The sequence below is a fragment of the Eleginops maclovinus genome, chromosome 3 (assembly GCF_036324505.1).
Source record: "Eleginops maclovinus isolate JMC-PN-2008 ecotype Puerto Natales chromosome 3, JC_Emac_rtc_rv5, whole genome shotgun sequence".
In the NCBI taxonomy this organism is placed as follows: Eukaryota; Metazoa; Chordata; class Actinopteri; order Perciformes; family Eleginopidae; genus Eleginops; species Eleginops maclovinus.
The window spans coordinates 13,922,761-13,944,562 of NC_086351.1; the positions used below are offsets into that span (position 1 = coordinate 13,922,761).

At 39.3% G+C, this 21,802-nt stretch overlaps 3 protein-coding genes across 3 annotated transcripts; 2 read left to right on the forward strand and 1 right to left on the reverse strand.

Annotated features, from left to right (window-relative positions):
* Positions 1 to 386: 386 nt before the first annotated feature.
* Positions 387 to 1,776, reverse strand: LOC134861564 (trypsin-3-like). Its single transcript, XM_063878859.1, has 5 exons — positions 1,588 to 1,776; positions 1,290 to 1,449; positions 945 to 1,207; positions 720 to 856; positions 387 to 638 (listed from the first exon to the last, which is right to left on the reverse strand). Exons 1-5 carry the CDS (start codon positions 1,658 to 1,660, stop codon positions 489 to 491), a joined length of 783 nt encoding a protein of 260 aa, XP_063734929.1. The 5' UTR covers positions 1,661 to 1,776; the 3' UTR covers positions 387 to 488.
* An 8,129-nt stretch (positions 1,777 to 9,905) lies between these two features.
* Positions 9,906 to 12,999, forward strand: fpr1 (formyl peptide receptor 1). The gene is made up of 2 exons (XM_063878849.1): positions 9,906 to 9,997; positions 10,678 to 12,999. The coding sequence occupies exon 2, from the start codon at positions 10,689 to 10,691 to the stop codon at positions 11,829 to 11,831; it is 1,143 nt and encodes a 380-aa protein (XP_063734919.1). The 5' UTR covers positions 9,906 to 9,997; positions 10,678 to 10,688; the 3' UTR covers positions 11,832 to 12,999.
* Positions 13,000 to 18,540: 5,541 nt separating this feature from the next.
* On the forward strand, positions 18,541 to 20,633 carry LOC134861558 (chemerin-like receptor 1). Its single transcript, XM_063878850.1, has 2 exons — positions 18,541 to 18,691; positions 19,378 to 20,633. Exons 1-2 carry the CDS (start codon positions 18,673 to 18,675, stop codon positions 20,484 to 20,486), a joined length of 1,128 nt encoding a protein of 375 aa, XP_063734920.1. The 5' UTR covers positions 18,541 to 18,672; the 3' UTR covers positions 20,487 to 20,633.
* Positions 20,634 to 21,802: the final 1,169 nt, after the last annotated feature.

Here is a 21,802-nt window from a genome sequence, read left to right on the forward strand (position 1 = left end):
TACATAATCAGGGATGGTGGAGTGTGGCTAGAGTGTGCAATATACTTTACAGTTTCAGCCCACAGAGAGCAGTGTAGCAGCATTTATTGCTCCTTTGTGTCTTACTGACTGTAAATAGCAGGTTTTTTCTTCAACTACTCTGTGTTCTGCCAAGCCCTCCGTGAGCAAGGAACATGTCTGCCTATTCATTATAAACTTGTTCTGAGTGAAAGCTCCTCGAATCAAATACTGTGACAGCATGGGCGGCAGTGGAAGTGGCTTTTCAGGGCACTTGTTGTTTACACCTGCAGGGCAAAACACCTGTCTATCAAGTCATTGTAATGTAAAGTCGAAGTGGGTGTAAGAGGCAAATTTCTTTCCTTTCATTCAAGAATTTATATTTATAGACACACGTTCTTATTGTAATGACTTAAAAACCACACACGGCACATCACATGTAGTTGACTTTACTGCCAGTTCACATGCACATGCTTTGAGTCATATGCTGCTCAGCCAGATGCCATGGTGTTCTTGATCCAGGAGATGTAATTGCAAACTTTTGTGTACACCCCAGGCTTTTTCGGTTGAGCGCAGCCTTTCCCCCAAGACACGACTCCCTGGAGTTCTCCGTCACACATCATGGGACCCCCAGAGTCACCCTGAAGATACAACAAAAAAGGATTGGTGCATATAGAGGCAGAAACAAGTATTTTGTGTTACAGCAGCCCTTTTTATATTACCTGACAGGAGTCCTTCCCTCCCTCTAGATACCCAGCACAGATCATGTTTTCAGTGATTTGGAAAGGATACAAATTAAAACATGTGTCATCACTCAGGATAGGGGCTTCCATGCATTGCAATTTATGAGGGTACCTTGCTGGAAAAGACAGAACAGTCATGTTTTTATATACAATAATGTTAGAAATGGCATTTTTGGTCCAATCTCACACAATCTGGTGACTCACATCCCTCATCACTTGGACGGATATTCCCCCATCCAGAGATTTGGCACATTGTCCCGTCATTGGCACACTTTGACGGGAGCGCAGCAGGGCGCACGTAGCTGTTCAGAGTGGCAGGTTGACTAAGTTTGATCAGCATTATATCACTGTCCTGTGTGCCGGAGTTGTAGTCAGGGTGTCGAATAAACTTGGCAGACATAATGTGCTCTTCAGTTCCATCGGGTTCATAGATATCATGCTCTCCCAGCCGAATTTCTATATCTGACCTGGAAGAAATAAGCTTTAATATCAATCTATTAGTGTTTACCAGCTTCTAACAGTTTGGTTCTGCATGCGTGTATTTCTTACTTTGTTTTGCAGTGTGCGGCAGAGAGCACCCACTCCTCAGACAGAAGAGTCCCGCCACAAAAGTTGTACCCAGTGTAGAGAGACACTTGGTATGGCACAGAATTCTTTGGACACTCATAACCTCCAACAATCTTGTTATCTTCCCTCAGGGCAACTGCAGCTGTTGAAACATTAGAAAAAAGACAAAAACAGAGAAATTATGTTATTGACATCAATCATCATCAAAATGTTAGTCTGTGCAACCATTTAATGACACACATTCCGGTTTTTTACAGTATATATAAATGATGTACTATACCTGCCCCTCCAAAGAGAGTCAAAAGAAGGAAAAGCTTCATGCCGTCAGTCTGGCAAGAAGATTGAATGTGCATTCACCCTCTGGATTCCAGGTATATGAATCCTCTTATCTCATTTTCTCAAGGTCCTCTAGCATCAGGGGTAAACATGTGTTACATTTCCCAAGAACAATTTACAGCATACTGTAAAAGACAGAAAAACAAACTGGGGGAAAAACTGCTTGGAAAAGTAAACTATTTGAACTGCAAACACTGACATTTGGAATTCCCCTTTTGCAGCATGCTTTCAGTCTGAGATTTTGAGCAGTTGTTTGTAAGATAGAGCTTACTGTGGAATCAGCATGTTTTCTATAAAACTATGGCACGATGGCAAGGTTTTTCATAAGAGGGTTATTTCACAATCAATTACTGGATATAATGAGTACTGCCTTTAAGTGACCATAAATGAACATTCACACTTGTGGATGTTGAGTAAAACTTGGTATATGGGTGTAATTCAAGTTGTTAAACACACGCTCCTGGATAGTTCATTTTCTTATAGCAAATGTGTCATTTCCATCATCCAGAGAGCCGAAATCAAGAAATATATGTAGAATTATTTTATTGTTTTAATGTTCTGCTTACTCATACGAGAAAGGATGTCAGTTAATCAGCAAGCTGTCACATTCAAATTAAAACATGATCCACATTTTCAGCTAAATATTAAGTGTTTACAGGGTTGACATAATATCAAAGGAGTTCTGTATTGTTTAGCAGAGATAGCTAATACAACTGGCATACAATTGATTTCACTTGCTCCTCTAGAGGCCAAAGTGAAACATTGTAGCTCCAGACTGCTCCAGACTGCCTCTAGCCTATCATGAGATAACGAAAAAAAGAGCTGTCGGGGGTCAATGGTTGAAGGGAATGGGTCTGTGTGCATTTGGATAGATGGTTTATTGGAGGAAATTTAAAGTCAGAGAAACAAAAAAAAAAACATTTACTTTTTTTTTTAAAAGAGCAGGATTCAGCTCAGGGAAATGGACCTTCAATTGTGGCTGTAGTACCTCAAATTTAGCCAGTGCAAACCGTCCATAGCAAACTTTCTATTGCTGGCGTTTACACTTGCGACTTTGGGTTTATTCCAATATACCAACTATCAAAGCGTTTACAGACTCCACAGTCTCTTTTTAGTGGCACAGTAAAAACACAGTTTACTAAGATTAACTATAGGCTGACTCCACACATGGAGATTAACAGAGAACTGTGTTGTTGAGTTCCAAAAACTTGGTCGAATTGTGTGTTTATTAGTCCTGCTGTTTGTTAGTACATGAATTTTAATAACTGATGATTGGAAATGTATGTTTTACGGAACCAGTAGAAGAGGTGAAATGCTGACCTTTTTCTTTGGGCATGTTTCCAGGCATTACACATAGCACCTTCAACATGAAATAATACTAACCAAAAAACTGCATTTTCAGATTCCTGTATATTATCCATAAAGAGTCATTTGTTGACAGTAAAAGCATGTATTTGTTCATTTATTTTATTCAAAATGTTTTTATTGTAACTAACACAGAATGTTTTTTGTGCAATTTTTTTTTGCGCCATTTAAACAATTTCTATGAGTTAAAAGGAAAATGTTTTTCCTTTACAGTAAGACAGAATTTTGCATGATTCAAAGGTTTAAAATGAAATCTTGTAATCCCCCTAGGAAACATATGTATCACTCTCCTCTATCTCTCTGGTTTGGGTATGAGATGTTCAAAGGAAATCAGCACTCTTACTGTTTTGACATTGGAAACTGCTTATCGTTGCTGAGTCAATGCAGACTGGAGACGTACAGTACTGAGAGGTACAAGTCTCCATTACTCATGTATGAGCATAGGTGTTTATCAGCACCAGACAGGGAAACATTTAAACGTGAGGGTACATTTAACCAAACCCTATGATTATACACTTAAGGCTAAAATATAACGCATTCCCATCCAGCACAGGCAAGTTCTCCCCCATCATTACTGTGTGGCACACTCATGTCTGCATCATTCCTCTTACAACCTGCATATCTTTTATTTTATTCTTCTTCAATTGCATCCACTACAACCTTCTGCTGAGAAAAAATACTCATTCTCAGGGTGCTTTTGTGTTCACTGTTTTGTTTGTTTACTCTTCACTCTGGAACTACACTAGTGATACAATTTCATTACGTTTTCAACAGTAAACATGAGGCTATAGGACATTTCAATGGCATTTATTAGAGAAAACCAAATTTCCAAAATCGTTAAAATGAGCAACAAATGCAAAGAGTCCTTGAGCTAATTGCCAAGAAACGTCTTTGATAGTATCACATATGACACCCAGATGCCGGTTTCAGTTGCACACATGCAAAACCACATCCAGGATGTGATCCACTTGATGAATAAAGAAAGTGGATAAATACTTTGCATGCAATCTAAAACTGTCATTGACCTTAAATAATGGCCACCACTTTTTTTCCCACCATTTACCAACATTAAGCTTAGTTACAGTACATGGAAAGGATCATAACTTCCATTATTGTCACCATCTGGTGCTCCCTGTTTAACCAGTTCCGGTTCCCCTAACCCCATTCCACCGTACCCAAGAATACCCTCGGAGAGACGGAGAGTGCTCTGTGTTGAATCATTGTATGCCTCATGCCTTGCCAGCCTTGTTTTCTGTCAGACAGAGCCCATGCTGATTATTCATATCCTTTAGGTCTGCTGAGGGGGACCAGGCATTGCGGTTGAAAGTAGGGACGAATGTAAGGAAGTGGTTTGGGTTATTGAGGTTTAGCTTTTTTTCCCTGTGTGAGGTGTTTTTCATGGAGAAAAAAAATGTCAGTCAGCCATTGGCAACGGTTTCGACTCGAAAAACAAAATTCCTGACCTCTCCGCACCCGTAAGACAAAGGTTGATTTCCAATCATCACCGCAACAAGATCAACAAACCTTTGAGGTTTCAGGACGCTGCAGATTCCCACTATTTGTGTCTTGGTTGCAGTGTAACTGGAGTCTGGTTTCAACACAACAGCTAGTAATATACTTACATTTCACAAGAGGAGTTAAGAATACTGTGAGCTCACAGTGTTTTTCACTCAGCAGCGATGGAAAGTACTGGGTGTATTACAGTGATGATGGGAGCAGGAGTCACATTCTGAGTACTGCATTGTCCCACAAGCAGAAACAAACACACTGCATACATTTAGCTATGCCTTTCAGGTTTCTACCCCACCCACTCAGCTGCTGTAGTTAACAATAAACCCCCAAGCTCAGACTGCATCAATCAGCCTCTACTAAAACTAAATTCTCTTTAAACCTCCACTAGTTGTTTTACACACCCAAATTGGTATTTGTGCGGCACAAACATAATTGCATGTTGGGTTGGCAAATCAAGAACTCTGGCAAGCCTTCGGCTCTGAAGGCTTCCCTCAAACTATAGCCTTGGGATAGCTATTAATATCCCCCACAGACACCAGCAAAATGCTCTGCCTTCAAGTTCTTCTGGAAGACTGTATGGCAGAAGATGCAAAAAGCACATTTAAGCACAGAAAATGAAAAGTGGACGTATTGCTAAAGAGGGTCAAAACCAAATTAAATAAAGTAGTTATACTGTCTAGACCATAGCTCAAACAGTAATGTGATTTACTGTTGCAAACAGGGCTGAATAGTTCAATGTGAAAGGATGATGAAGAAAGGGGGGGGGGGGGGTATCCAAAAGAATAAAGGCAATGATAACACAGGCATAAGTCCTCCCACACACTTAAATAAGGGTGTTGCTCTGAAGTCATGCAGAGACTGAGGGGGTGCAGTGTCCCTATACCTCTTTGACTCTCTCTCTCATTCCTTCTTCCCCCTCACATCTGGACTTTTGGCAGTACATAGTTCCTGTGTGGTGTGTGTATGCATTAGCGGGGGATTCTTTTTTTAGGGTAGGGCAAGTTATGGCAGCTCACACTGTGTGAATCTGATTAGTTCAAGATATTGAGCGTCATTTTGTTTCACAGTTAGATCACATTTTTAGATTTACATTTCTTTATACCATGTTTTTTGTGTGCAACCCAGTGAGTTTTTTATGAAATTAAGGAAATATCAATCAATTTTAGGAGTGGCTCTTATCTGTTTTTCCTAAACTCTTAATCTTTGGAAAATACAGACAGATAAATAGATATTGTCTATTGCTGTAGGGTTTTAAGTTCTCTTTGATTTGGAGCATAATATTTATATAATGGTTTTATATGTTACTGCAGAACTTCAAATTCAATTCCCCCCAAAATTATTTGCCAGCAAGTTTGTTTCTGTTGGCCAAGTTCCTCGTAACATTTGTTTAATTCATGTCAAAGTTTGTGTATTGAGATGCCCTTCAAGGATATCAAATTGAGTCACATGAACTAATAAAAAGGGAATCTTGCATAAAAAGTATTTTTTGTTCAACATCAGTTTGTTTGCACGTGGAAAGTGAGAATACACAGAACACTCGGAATGAGGAAACAGACCATTCATCAAGTTTTGCAATTTTCCACAAACGATTTGTAGGGGGAAAAAACGTGTGGGTAGCGTTGTAGAAGAACTGAGAAAAAGGAACCATGTGGGAGGAAATACGACCATGGAGTCAATCCCAGATGAAACATTTCTCTCGCAATGAAAGGTAGGACTGCACTCGGGGGAAATGAGACCGATTTTCTTTCTCTCCAGCCAACAATCCCCCCGTGCTTAAATAACAAAACATGTTCACTGCATGAAGTTTTAGTGAGTTCGGGAGTTTTGAGGTTCCTTCAATTCTTCTGGTTTGCCTTGTTATTTGTTCAAAATAATGTTTTTTACTCTTTTAATTATTCAACCAATCTGTAGGTCCATGTCACGGCAAGGTCTTTAGATAGATTTCCATTTTCGTGACTGAGAACTTGGCTATATCTGGAATATAAAAGCAGCAGCAATGTGCCACAGCAGGCTTTGAAGGATGAAATTGCTAAGATTTACAGCTTAGGTTTGCTTCAGGGTGGGTAGATGAATCCCCTTTTGTTTTAGGGTTGCAATCAGGTCTGTGGTTTTTGCCATATACTGCTCTGTAGTGATGCCTACAGTTATGCACCTTTACTGTGAATTTAAGAGGTTCCAGGAATGTGTGGTTCAGTGTAATGATTGATTAAAATATCCTATCCTTTCCCAAGAATCCCCTGTTTTAAGTTTTTGCAACATTTTTGTTTTTTGTTTTCAACAGTAAATGATTAGGTTGCAGAAGAAAGAAATCCTGTTTTATTTACTGTTTGACTGCAATCAGTAGTGCTTTCAATAAGTCCATCTACGATTATGATAGCACTTTAAATGTGTTTCCACATTTCAAAAAGAATTTGAATTTAAAGGTCCCCTATTATACTCTTTTTCAGCAATATATTATAGGTCTCAGATATATACAAAACATGTCTCTGAAGAGATTGTGCATTTTAGCATGCCATATTCAGCCCTGTTCCAAAAGTGCTGATTCTGTGTCTGTTTACAAATGAACTGCCACTCCCTACGCCCCTCTGCAAGATGTTTGGTTTAAAATAACACAATGTAAGAGGAGATTCAGGTGGTAAGGTGGGCGGGCGCTACCCTGGTTGGTTATTGGCTAATGGTTGCATTACCTAAAACAACATTGTGACATCACAACGTTGCCAAAATCTTATCAGCTACATTTCAGACAGGTACTTATCTAAATGAATCAGTACACATTTTCCTGAATCTCTTTACACAGAGGGGACATATATGTATGAATAAAAGACATGAACAGGTGGATTTTGCATAATAGATGACCTTTAAAGTGCAAAATAGGATGCTGTTTTTGTTTTCAGGTTTAAACCTACAGAGGCGCAGTTGTGTGTCCAGCATCAAGTGGACAGGGGCACAGAGGGAGTAACCTGCTATTTTATAAAACTGCACGGCAACCCTAAATTATCGACAGATGTTGCAGTGACTTTCTTATGTGCTGCAGGGTAAAGAGAGGAGGACATTAAAAATAAGTAACCTACGTCTTCAGATGTTAATTCGCACAGTGACAAACACACTTAACCTCAAGCCACCATGAGGTCAACCCACATAGAGAAAAACACATTACGCAGCAGGATGGTACACATGAGAAGTCTCGGCTCATTTCTGTCTCAGGTAATCATATCTACAACCCACAATTTATGGATTTAGTTGTTTGCAGAGGCGGCTGGCCCATAGGGGGCGCTGGGGCTCTGCCCCACCAGCTGTTGAGGGGAAAAAATATTTTTTGTATATATATTTTTAAATCAATGTCAGTTTTACTTAATAGTGTGTGTGCCTACATGCAATTTAAATCATTTAAACAACATTTCCACCAACTAACACTCATTAAACAGTGAATTTCCACTGACAGACAGTGTATCATTCTCTCATGGGGCGATCGGCAAAGTGCCCCTGACCGGCAGCTAAACAGCCAATCCGGTTATGGTTGCTAGGGGGAAATTATGAATAATTGGCCTATCAACGTCGCCAAATTTAACGCCGGTGGGGCGCTGGAAATTTAGCCCCAACTGCTACGTAAAATGCGTGAAGGTTTAGGATTGCTGTAGCTACATAAGGAGCCAGCGATAGTTTTTTTTCGTAGTGCGACTCCCAGACTCTGTCCTACGCTACGTGGGGAAAAAATACGCGCGACGACGAAGAGAGATGATGGCGATGGCGGTGACAACTGGAGTTCAAGAGCAGCTTCCACCAAATTCGGTGAAATCGTTAATAATATACCCTTTTGCAAGACGGACGACGGAGGAAAAACTTCTCGTTAAGGAGCTGGGACCCGACAAGCCTGAAATCAGCATTTCCCAGCAAATCAAGCTGAAAGATAAATCTTACAAACTGAGTTTTTGTCGGAGCTGGTTCAACCGTAAGACGTGGCTGGCAGGTTGTGGAGCAGCCAATGCACTTTTCTGTTTCCCCTGTATCCTCTTCAGAAGTGACAAATGTGATTCGACTTGGACAAAGACTGGACTAACTGACTTAAAACACCTCTCTGAACGGATCAAGAAGCACGATCGATCCAAAGTTCACATGGAAAACTGCGTAAAGCTAGCTGTGTTCGGAAAGATTAGCATAGCAACGCAGCTCGATGATGGGCACCGCATCGCTGTAAGAAGGCACAATGAAGAGGTAGATAAAAACCGCAATATTTTATCTAAGATCATCGATTGTGTACATTTTTGTGGTGCTTTTGAGAGGAACAGAGAGGAACAGACACACTCAGAGGAACAGACAGGAACAAACACACAGAGGAACAGACAGAGAGGAACAGACACACAGAGGAACAGAGAGGAACAGACACACACAGGAACAGACACACAGAGAGGAACAGGCACAGAGAGTGTCTTTTATGTTTATTTTACATTCAATGGGCAATATGTAATAATATTATAGTATGTAATTGTAATATAGTTGTGGAGAATGCTTTGTTGTTTCTCTCAGGCTGTGACATGCAATGACAACTGTATGGCACTGATGCTGTTTTCTCCAAGTAAATGCATTTTTCCTTGAGAGAGGGTATTAAAATAATCTGTTTATGTAAAATTTTTTGAAAATAACTTGGTTCTAAATTCTTTGTATATGTTACATTTTAATAGGAAAGTTCTGTTTCATTCTCTCTTCTCAACCCACACTCACTCATTCACTCACTCACTGTTGATTTGTATAGATTCAGCTGAAATCATACCCTTGTTGTTAATTTATCCCTTGATTGTATTGTATAGTATTTGATAGCATAAAGTCTAATATAGGCCTAGCTGTAAATTGTTACTTTTTCTGTGAAGCTGGAAACTGTGAAATTAAATTATTATTGTGGAACTGTAGTCATTTTCCGACTGTTCATTTGAATGCTTATGCTAGATTAGGCAGGGAAATCTGTTGGCACACTAGCCCCACCAAGATTTTTTTTCACCAGCCGCCACTGGTTGTTTGGTTACTTTGTGTTTTCACTTTTGGAGTTTCCCAAATGACTATTGTTTGGCTCATCAATAAGAAGGCATGTCTTGGCATGATTTTTGCGTCAGACAACTTCTAGATAAGCTCTAGTATTGAGAAAGCGGCATGTTAGAACCAACTATACCCATATACTCAATCTTCAATCTGAATGTATCGATTTAATACGCCAAAATTGTTTTGTTTTTTTAACTTAACAATATATTTACTAAGCTGCAATGCTTACAATAATGGCTTAAGAACAAAGTACAAGAGGTTTAATGGGTTTTAGGGTGGGGTGGGGGTGGGGGGGTGCAGCCTGAAGTCCCGCCTCATGAGTGCGATGACGTCACATATTTAAGGAGTCGGGGATCAGATCCTCCCGATTTCAACAGACTAGTCAGATTTGTCCGGTGTCTTCTGCAACGAGGCCACCTCTTCATCAAACTGGCGCTTTAAAGACGGTAGGTGCTATACCTTGTTAAACTCAGAAACCGTAGCTCAGGAGGAATTACAATATAAAATCATCCGATGCAGGCTGCACTGGCAACAGTTTTCGTATCAGAGATTTGCAATTCTTTGAGGTGGACAAATGTCTTTTTAACTCATTAACATGCAAATACTGTGATATTGTTAATAAGACTATCTGATCTGGGTTTTGACTCCTGTTTATCACGCCTAAGGACTCTTGCTTTAATTCAAGAGTTGTTTAATGGTTAAATTGTGTTTTGTGTTTCCGTCCCATATGTGCACTGATGTAAATTTACTCAGTATGAAATGTGCGCGCCTTATGCATCTGCATGTAGAGTGACACTTAAGTGTAACTTTTAAAGTCCTATTATGAATCCTCTAACTAGCACAGAAAGCTAGAAAACTTCTTCTTAGGAAATATTTGTCTTTTGTGATGGCTCACGAAATTGCTACAATAAACTCCAAATAGGAATTAGGACTCGTGCCTATGTGAATAGCATTTTAGAGCAAGACATAAATGGAGGTACAATTTGTCGTTTTAAGATTGGAATGAATATCCTAGCTTTTAATTGAAAATTATTTATAAAAACGTTATGCTTAAGTATTATTACGGTATTTTGTTCACATCTAGATAAATTACTGAAAGGTGAAATTTGTTGTCCCTTTGTTGCAGGTCTTAAGACAATGATGGATCTAATGACAGCTACTCCTTTCTATCACATCAATTCAACAGACGCCAATGGTAGAAATGGCTCTTCGTATGAGGAGGAGGATGAGTTTGATTACAAAGACGAGCATCCTGAGCTGAGACAGTCTCTCAACATCATGACTCTCATTGTTTATTGCCTGGCCTTTGTTCTCGGTGTGCTCGGGAATGGAGTGGTTATCTGGGTGACTGGATTCAAGATGAAGAAAACTGTTAACACAGTTTGGTTCCTCAACCTCGCTGTGGCCGACTTCCTCTTCACAGCATTCCTGCCTCTGAGTGTGACCTACACAGCTACAGGTTTTCACTGGCCTTTTGGCAAGTTCATGTGTAAGCTGAACAGCACTATAAGCTTTCTGAACATGTTTGCCAGTGTGTACATCTTGGTGGTGATCAGTGTGGACAGATGTGTGTCTGTGGTGTGGCCTGTCTGGGCCCAGAACCACCGGAGTGTACGTAAGGCGTCCTGTGTGAGTCTGGGTGTTTGGGTACTGGCTCTGATTCTCAGCGCTCCATACTTCGTCTTTAGGGACACTGGGCGATCATATAACAATGAAGAAATCATCAATTGCTACAACAACTATGCTCTCTCTGATGACTATGAAACACTTTCTGTGAATCAGCTGCGTCAGTTTCGTCATCAGGCCATGACCGTCACCCGCTTCCTCCTGGGATTCGTTGTCCCCTTCACTGTCATTGTCTCCTGCTATGCTGTGATAATCCATCGTCTCAGAAGAAACCGCACCCTGGCCAGCCAGTCAAGTCGCCCCTTTAAGATCATCGCTGCAGTTATCACCACTTTTTTCCTGTGCTGGGCTCCTTATCACATCATGGCTTTAATTGAGTTAGTAAATCACATGGCTGATCATGCAAGTGAAACATTAGACCATATCACCACCATTGGAGTTCCTATAGCAACCAGCCTGGCTTTTCTCAACAGTTGCCTTAACCCACTGCTGTATGTGTTCATGGGGCAAGACTTCAAGGATAAGGTCCGTAAATCCATCCTGAATGTATTGGAGACTGCCTTCCAAGAAGAGGTTTCTCGCTCTTATACCTACACAAACTCAATGGTCACGAGTCGGAGCAAAGAAAAGTCTGTTTCTGATGCTGAAGTATAAGATGTCAATGATATGGATACTGTAACTGTACATAGATGTCACTGTATATACAAATAACTAAGTTTTGGTTTTGGAGCTAAGCTTGAGGACCCTCAAGGCGGTCTGTAAACATTTTGTACGTTTTAAACATTGCACCTGGTACTGGCACCTGTATTGATATTAGTTATATGATTGACAACTTTCAAGGCTTTACAATCTGTTGGCTGTATGTTAATATTATACTATAACTTCTAGATCCTTTTTTGATGCATTTGTGAGATAATGCATTTTGAGACTATATATGGCTTGTTATAATATACTGGACTACTGTTTCCTTGCCCTGGAATAAAATATGTGTTAAACTATATTGAAAAGCAATAGCGATTAGCTGAGGAACTTGCCCTTCAAACATCTAGTCCAACTGAACCAATGATACCACTAAGTGCGAATATCAGAAAGTTGGGTGCATCCGAAGGGGTAACAAAGGGCCATCTTTGGGTTCATAAAGGGAAATGAGGTGGGCTGATGATCTCATTACTCATTTATCCTGTATAATAATGCTTACTAAAAATCCTTCTGTAATGTCTATTTTTTATGTCAAGTATCATTTAACTGCTACATGTCTACTTCATGCTTTAAACATTGTTTTAATCATGGGCTAATGTAAGCCTAATACTTACCTTTACACAGTGTTGCTTAAAATAGCAGCTGCATTGTAAACTTGGCATGGATTGATCTCTAAATCATTGTTAGTTATTTTAAAAGTAAATAAGTCAATGTGAGTAAATGCATAACGTGTAATAATCTGATCATTTAAATGTATCATTTTCTGAACTTTTTTATAGAACAAACCTATGTTCCTTAATTGATTTGTAACTACCGAAAAGATAATATATCCGTTTACAATCAAAATGGAAAAACACCAAATCTTATCATTTTAGAAGCAATCAGTGAATACAATGGCACACATATTCTATGTTTTGACTTTGGTACGTGTGGCATATGTGATTCAACATGAAGTTTCTATAAAAGATGTATTATTATGTAAACAATGTAAATGATAAAACGTTTTATATATATATAGTTATAGCCTAAGTGTCCAACTGTACCAAGAGTCCATAGAAGCTGATAAAGACTGCTTATGTGTTGTTACCATTATCTTCATTATTAAAATTTTATTTCCACTTCATTGTTTGCATCTCATAATCACCACTTAACTTCATCAAACAGTGAGCATCCAATCTCTTTTATCTTTTGAGAGCAACATGTATGTCGATCAACAAGAATCTAATGTAACACTTAGTAATAGGCAGTGGTGGATAGTAACTAAGTACATTTACAAAGTGCTACTTGAGTAAAATGTTTAAGTCATTCTACTTTACTTGAGTATTTACATGTTTTGCTACTTTGTACTTCTACTACACAACAAGTCAGAGGTAACTTGTGTACTTTATTTCCACTACAATCATGTAATAATAGCATCTTTAGTTGCTTTACAGATTTGGCTAAATGATGTGAAATATAATCATTATTAATCAACAATTAAAAAATGCTGTAGGTACACCTGGAGTAAATTCACAAGCTACCCTGCAGTATACAATGTCATTAACTAGCTAGCTGCACCTTTACCAGCTTTGATAAACGCATGAATCCATAAATAATTATAATCAAAACATATCATATATATTATTCTGAATCTTCATAATGAGCACTTTCTGTACTTATATTTTGATGCTAATAGGTTTGTATTTTTACTTAAGTACCATTTTGATTGCAGAAATGTTACTTGTAGCATTGTATTCCTATGCTCTGGTACTTCTACTTTTAACTAAGTACAATATATGAGTACTTTTACCATCTCTGATAAGAAGAAACCAAAAACAGGATGAACGTTTCATTGTTTCGCTTTATTGCTGGTGTTAAAATATTTTGCCAGTAGAGGGAGCTGTTCCACTCATCAGGCGCTTCACAGATCGAGGAGAGAAAACTTCAGAGGGAAAAGAAAACGCTTTGATTCATTAACATCCTTTAATATAGACCTACCTCTAATAGTGCAAACAGATTTGTAGCGCAGCATTAAAGCTATTCCAGTAAAGAAGTGAGGAAGTGGGAAAATCATCAATCATTTGTGATTAGGTATAAATATTTTGAGTAGGCTTTCAGTTCCAGACTCGGTAATTATAGCTTATGCCTCTGGTCCTACAATTCAGATAAAAACGGCAATGGTGAATTTGTAGCTGACAAAGTATTTATGATGATTTAAATACGTTTTGTGCACTCTTTATGTAAAGACTTAAACCAATAAAACTGTTAGGTCCCTTTTTACTTTTTCACAATGCTATACAAAGTATTTTGTAAGTCATTGTGAGCTTTAAGTTGTTCTTTAATATGATCTAAAAGTAAAAGATAAGTGCGGGCCAATACTCTGCTGCTAATGAAGCTAGTCGAATACTGTGAGTCAATTGTGGTAATGTTTAACGAAAGTCCAAACAAGTGAGCTCAGATGGAAGGCTGTGGCTCACTGGGATAATACGTTGATATTTGGACCAGGTGGGCACTGGTTCCATCCCCACTGCAGCCATCATGTCATTTTGTCCCTGGGCAAGACACTTCACCCCAAATTGCTCTTATGGCGATTGTCCACAGTATTGAATGTATGTAAGTCGCTTTGGATATAAAAGCGTCTAACAAGCGACATGAAATGTAAACAGCTCTTTAAATGTCTCTAGAAAGTTCACTTAATGAGGCAAATCCTGCGAGCTAGTTCATGCAGTCAACTCGAGCACCAATGATACATTCGCACATAACGCCCCTTGCCACTCTTGCAACTAACCAAACACATTCTCCTAAATCTGCCGCTGCTGCCTGATCTACCTGCCTCTGCCTCGCTAATGCTGCTGCTTGATCATCACTCAATGTTCTATGTAAATCAGTGGAGTGATGAGCCCCAAGCCTAGATGCCAAACTCAAACGATAAGCTGCTTCTAATAAATCTAATATCAAAGAAACAAGTGAGTTGTCTGACTGAACTAAATTATAGTTGTTAAATAGGTTTGATAAAAGCTGACCTTCATTGATGGGGTCCAATTAAAATGTAAAGTGACTGCTTTGATAACACTTATCAAAGCATAATAATTATAACCAAACTTATACAGCGGGTAAAATAAGTATTGAACACGTCACCATTTTTCTCAGTAAATATATTTCTAAAGGTGCTCAGTGTTGTGCGTGAACGAGTTCAAAAGAACGCGTTCATTGAACACGCTCATTTTTTCGTGAACGTTGAACTGAACGCAACACATTTTTCAATAAAGAACTTGAACGTGAATTAGTTCACATTATGTGTCATGAACGGCAGACATCACTGTAAATGAACGTTGGCATTTGTTTTCCATTGAAAACTGAGTGACATCTGTTTTCTCTTTTGAAACGCAACGAGAGAGAAAGTTCCTCCCTCCTGTAGGTGCCGCTTAAATCATGTATCAACGCAGAAATAGTTTTGGCACTGTATGCGCAATGCATTGCGGGCAACGTAGTGTCCGGCTGAGAATAGTTGAGTTGAATAGCTGAAACGTACTGGCTTCCGCACGACGTTACCCATGATGAATTGCAGCAGAGCGGCTTAGGCATAGCAACGCCGAGAGCGCGGAGGGCTGGAGGCTCGAGAGAGAGAGAGAGAGAGAGAGAGAGAGAGAGAGAGAGAGAGAGAGAGAGAGAGAGAGAGAGAGAGAGAGAGAGAGAGAGAGAGAGAGAGAGAGAGAGAGAGAGAGAGAGAGAGACAGAGACCAATGACGAGAGTGAGAGAAAGCGCTGCGATTTAAAAAAAAAACTAAAAAAACAAGATGGCTAGTGGAAGTGATGGCACGGAGACGGACTCCGATTCTCCTCACGAACATTTAAAACAATTTTACACTCTTGCAAACCAAGACCCCGACGGCAAAAATCTTTCCTTCCTGTGTAAGATGTGTCCACCTGCGCAGCAAAAACAAGTTAGGACATCGACAACGTCCTTCTCGAATTTGAAACGGCACATTGAATTAAAACATCCATCCAGTGTGAATGCAATTCAAGAGTTTTGCTCATTTCATACACACACATAGGTATATATAATATCATATATATCAAATAATATATTCATATTTCATATTATATATTCTTTATTTAATTGAATGCTAGTAGATTTCATTGCACTAAGTATAGAACTGGTCTATCTTGTCTGTATTGCTACAAGTTTCAGCACCTGTTAAGAAACCCACAATAGCAGTGTTATGAGCAAATGTCTACAATGAACAGTTTCAAAGAACGTATAGTGATTTCTAGCTCGTAGTGTGAAAAAAAGTATTTATTTGAATATTTCACGAAAAAAGTGAAATGAACTGAACTTTGAACTAGTTCAGAATTCAAATTGTGAACTTTGAACGTGAACTGTTCACTTTGAGCATGTATGAACTGAACTTGAACTAGTTCAGAAAAGCTGTGAACTGGCACAACACTGAAGGTGCTATTGACATGACATTTTCATCAGATGTCGGTAACAACCCATGCAATCCACACATGCAAAGAAATCAAACCATTAGATGTCCATAAATTAAGTTATGTGTATTAAAATGGAATGACACAGGGAAAAAGTATTGAACACATGAAATAAGGGAGGTGCAAAAAGGCATGGAAAGCCAACACACCAGCAGAAATTTATCAGTAATTAGAAAGCAATCCTGCCCCATGTCAGTGCAAATTGATATCAGTTGGTTCAGTCCCAACTGACGGCCTATAAAAAGGTCTCTGATTACCAAGGTGTCACACAAGAAAGATCTCATGATGGGTAAAAGCAAAGAGCTCTCTCAAGACCTTCAAACCTTATTGTTACTAAATATATTGATGGTATTGGTTACAGAAGGATTTCTAAACTTCTGAATGTTGCAGTGAGCACTGTTGGGGCCATAATCCGGAAGTGGAAAGAACATCATTTCACCATAAACCAGCCACGACCAGGTGCCTCTCGCAAGATTTCTGACAGGGGAGTGAAAAGAATTATCAGAAGAGTTGTCCAAGAGCCAAGGACCACTTGTGGAGACCTTCAGAAAGACCTGGAATTAGCAGATACAATTGTTTCAAAGAAAACAATAAGTAATGCACTCAACCGCCATGGCCTGTATGCACGCTCACCACGCAAGACTCCATTGCTGAAAAAAAATTATGTTGAATCTTGTTTGAAGTTTGCTGCTCAACATTTAGACAAGCTTGTGAAATACTGGGAGAATATAGTCTGGTCAGATAAGTCCAAAACGGAACTCTTTGTAGGCCATAATACACACCATGTTTGGAAGTCACATGGCACTGCACATCACCCCAGAAACATCGTACCAACAGTGAAGTTTGGAGGTAGGAACATCAGGGTGTGGGGCTGTTTTTCAGCATATGGCTCTGGCAAACTTCATATAATTGAAGGAAGGATGAATGGAAAAATGTACAGAGACATTCTCGATAAAAATCTGCTGCCATCTACCAGGATGATGCAGATGAAACTAGGGTGGACATTTCAGCAAGACAATGATCCCAAACACACAGCCAAGGAAACTCTCAATTGGTTTCAGAGAAAGAAAATAAAGCTGCTAGAATGGCCCAGCCAATCACCTAATTGAATCCAATAGATAATCTATGGAAAGAACTAAAGATCAGAGTTCATAGAAGAGGCCCACGGAACCTTCAAGACATGAGGACTATATGTGTGGAGGCATGGGCCAAAATCACACCTGAGCAATACATTATGTATGTATTAAATACATTTCAGTAAGGTTTTACTTCATTTTAATACACATAACTTAATTTATGGACATCTATGGTTTGATTTATTTGAATGTGTGGATTGCATGTGTTGTTACCGACATCTGATGAAAATGTCATGTCAATAGCACCTTTAGAAATGGTGACATGCTCAATACTTATTTTACCCGCTGTAATTAAATTATTCTGAAATGGACCATGAGCACTTTTACTTTTGGAACTTTAAATATATTTTGATGCTAATTCTTGTGTACTTGTACTTGAGTAACATTTTGATTGTAGGGCTTTTACTTGTAACAGAGTATTCCTACACTCTGAGTATTAGAAGTAGCAGAGGTAGTAGTTGAAAGTGATGCCAACAATGACTTTGGAAGCAAAGTGTACTTCCTCAAATGTTGCCTATACGAGGAAGCACTTATGAGGAAAGGCCAACTGCAGTTTCATGATGCCTTTAAAAATATTAAAGTAAATTAGCTTAAGATTACAAAACAGGATGGAACAAGACTGGTTGAACTTCCCTTATACTAATATGTATCAAAATCACATGAAAGAAAAGGACACAATCTAATTTCAGTTCTCTTTGGCTTGCATGGACAGATGTACAGAGGCAGCACAGTACAAGTTTCCAGGTTCTAGTGGAAATTTTAAAGCAGGAAGTAAACTGCTACTTTATAAAACTGTTGGAAAACCTCAATTATTAAAAGATGATGCTGTTAAGTTATTGCACAAAGGGGGAGAGGGTAAAGGGAGGGGACATTAGATTATCTAACCTACGTGTTGTTGATTGACTGACAAATGTATAGGTGCTGCTCAAAACAGTAACATGTAGCATTTTTCACCCCTTTATAAATCATATCAATAAAGCCTATTTTATTGTTTTAGAAAATGAGGAGGAAATGTAAGTACAGTGCTTGAATAGGTTAAATGTAACTGCACACAGAAGATGTAGACTTTTTTGGATGGATGGATTCTGCCCATGTCTCCGCCTCGAATTGGTCAATAGTGTCACAACCCACATGGTTAGCTAATATTATTGTGCCAATTGTATTACTTCTGCTAGAGATTTATCCTCAACCACATGGAGAACTTCAAGGAAGGTATGTTATCAATTCTTAGAATGTGATTTTTTTTACACAATATTAATCTGAAGAGGTTGTTAAAAGGAAACAAGAACATTGATTTTGGGTATACAGGTATAGAAAGCTCTTAAAAATGCTTTAATATAAACAATAACGCTAATAATTCAAATGTATACTTAAAACTAAATCACTTTGTTTCAGATGACTTGCTTGTTTGTGGGTCAATGCTTTGGAAACAGTTGACAAAACATGTTCATCATACAGTATATACATATGGAAAATTAGATTTGTTTCTGTTTTTTTTGGTAAAACGCCTTGGCCATTTAGGTCAGTTCATTTGTTCCAATTAATGTTGAAACATTTATTATTATTATAATTATTATTATTATTATTATTAATAAAGGATTAGCATATGCATTTTGCGGTGTATCAATTATAGACAGGATAAGCAACAAAGTATTAAACAGTATTGTCAATGTAAAGATGGATTATACACCACAGAAGATACAATCTAAATCATATATGTGGTAAATCGAGCCCAAAAGGGAGTCCTGTTTGGGACACCCTTGATAAAACACAGAAATGTATATTTGGGCTTTTCTACCTGACTTGTGTTGTTTGCTTTGACTGTGCTTGATTATGTTAAACTTCAAGATCTGCTTGAGAAACGTTGTTCATACTGTTTCCTCATATCACCATTGCAGGTCTCAATACAACAATGGAGCTGCCGACTACCCCTTCCTGTAACAGCTGCACAACAGACATGTCTGAATCTAATAGATCTGTGTTTATTGATGAGTATGTTGTTCTAAGACAGTCTCTCAACACCATGTCTCTTGTCATTTACTGCCTGACCTTTGTTCTCGGTATGCTCGGGAATGGAGTGGTTATCTGGGTGATCGTATTCAAGATGAAGAAAACAGTTAACACAGTTTGGTTCCTCAACCTTGCCATAGCTGACTTCCTCTTCACAGCATGTTTACCCCTGAGTGTGGTGTACATAGCTCAGAATTTTCACTGGCCTTTTGGCAAGTTCATGTGTAAGCTGAACAGCACTATAAGCATTCTGAACATCTTTGCCAGTGTCTACATCTTGATGGTGATCAGTGCGGACAGATGTGTGTCTGTGGTGTGGCCTGTCTGGGCCCAGAATCACCGGAGTGTACGCAAGGCGTCCTGGGTGAGTCTGGGTGTTTGGGTACTGGCTTTGATTCTCAGCGCACCATACTTCGTCTTTAGGGACACTGGGCGATCATATTTCTATGAAGACATCATCAATTGCTACAACAACTATGCTTTCTCTGATGACTATGAAACACTGTCTGTGAATCAGCTGCGTCAGCTTCGCCATCAGGCCATGACCGTCACCCGCTTCCTCCTGGGATTCGTTGTCCCCTTCACTGTCATTGTCTCCTGCTATGCTGTGATAATCCATCGTCTCAGAAGAAACCGCACCCTGGCCAGCCAGTCAAGTCGCCCCTTTAAGATCATCGCTGCAGTTATCACCACTTTTTTCCTGTGCTGGGCTCCTTTTCACATCATGACTTTAATTGAGCTGCTGAATTTCACTTATCGCAGTGAAACATTGGGCTATGTCATCACTATTGGTAGCCCTATTGCAACCAACCTGGCCTTTCTCAACAGTTGCCTAAACCCACTGCTGTATGTGTTCATTGGCCAAGATTTCAAGGAGGAGGTCCGTAAATCCATCCTTGCTGTGCTGGAGACCGCCTTCCAGGAGGAAGTTTCTGGATCCCACAGTGACACAAAATCAGGGGACACCAGAGGGTCAGCTCTTAGCACTGAAGTATAGGATTTTCCATTACACAAAATAAAAAATACTGGAACTGGAAACAATCTAGTAACAAATGTAATGTTTTTTTTTTGTTGCTTGTCTTCATATAAAGGACCCTCAATGCAAGCTGTAAACATTGTGCAAAATAAAAGCATTTAGACCCAATGTAGTCTGATTCATGTGAGTTTTATATTAAATAAATGTAAAATTAAATAGTTACTTGTGATGCCTTTGTGCGCTAAAACTGTGTTGATCGAGGGAGTAGTTTTTTAAATACAGAGCAAATGGCCACAAGAGATCTGCAGTTTTGTGGTTGGTTGGTTGGTTTTTGAATCACAGCAGTGCCTTAAGTCTGTACCATAATAGAGATACAGTGGGGCAAAAAAGAATTTAGTCAGCCACCAATTGTGCAAGTTCTCCCATTTAAAAAGATGAGAGAGGCCTGTAATTTTTATCATAGGTATACCTCAACTATGAGAGACAAAATGAGAAAAAAAATCCAGGAAATCACATTGTCTGATTTTTAAAGAATTTATTTTCAAATTATTGTGGAAAATAAGTGTTTGGTCAATAACAAAAGTTCATCTCAATACTTTGTTATATACCCTTTGTTGGCAATGACAGAGGTCAAACGTTTTCTGTAAGTCTTCACAAGGTTTTCACACACTGTTGCTGGTATTTTGGCCCATTCCACCATGCAGATCTCCTCTAAAGCAGTGATGTTTTGGGGCTGTCGCTGGGCAACACGGACTTTCAACTCCCTCCAAAGATTTTCTATGGGGTTGAGATCTGGAGACTGGCTAGGCCACTCCAGGACCTTGAAATGCTTCTTACGAAGCCACTCCTTCGTTGCCCTGGCGGTGTGTTTGGGATCATTGTCATGCTGAAAGACCCAGCCACGCTTCTTCTTCAGTGCCCTTGCTGATGGAAGGAGGTTTTCACTCAAAATCTCACGATACATGGCCCCATTCATTCTTTCCTTTACACAGATCAGTCGTCCTGGTCCCTTTGCAGAACAACAGCCCCAAAGCATGATGTTTCCACCCCCATGCTTCACAGTAGGTATGGTTTTCTTTGGATGCAACTCTGCATTCTTTCTCCTCCAAACACGACGAGTTGAGTTTTTACCAAAAAGTTCTATTTTGGTTTCATCTGACCATGTGACATTCTCCCAATCCTCTTGTGGATCATCCAAATGCCCTCTAGCAAACTGCAAACGGGCCTGGACATGTACTGGCTTAAGCAGGGGGACACGTCTGGAACTGCAGGATTCAAGTCCCTGGCGGCGTAGTGTGTTACTGATGGTAGCCTCTGTTACTTTGGTCCCAGCTCTC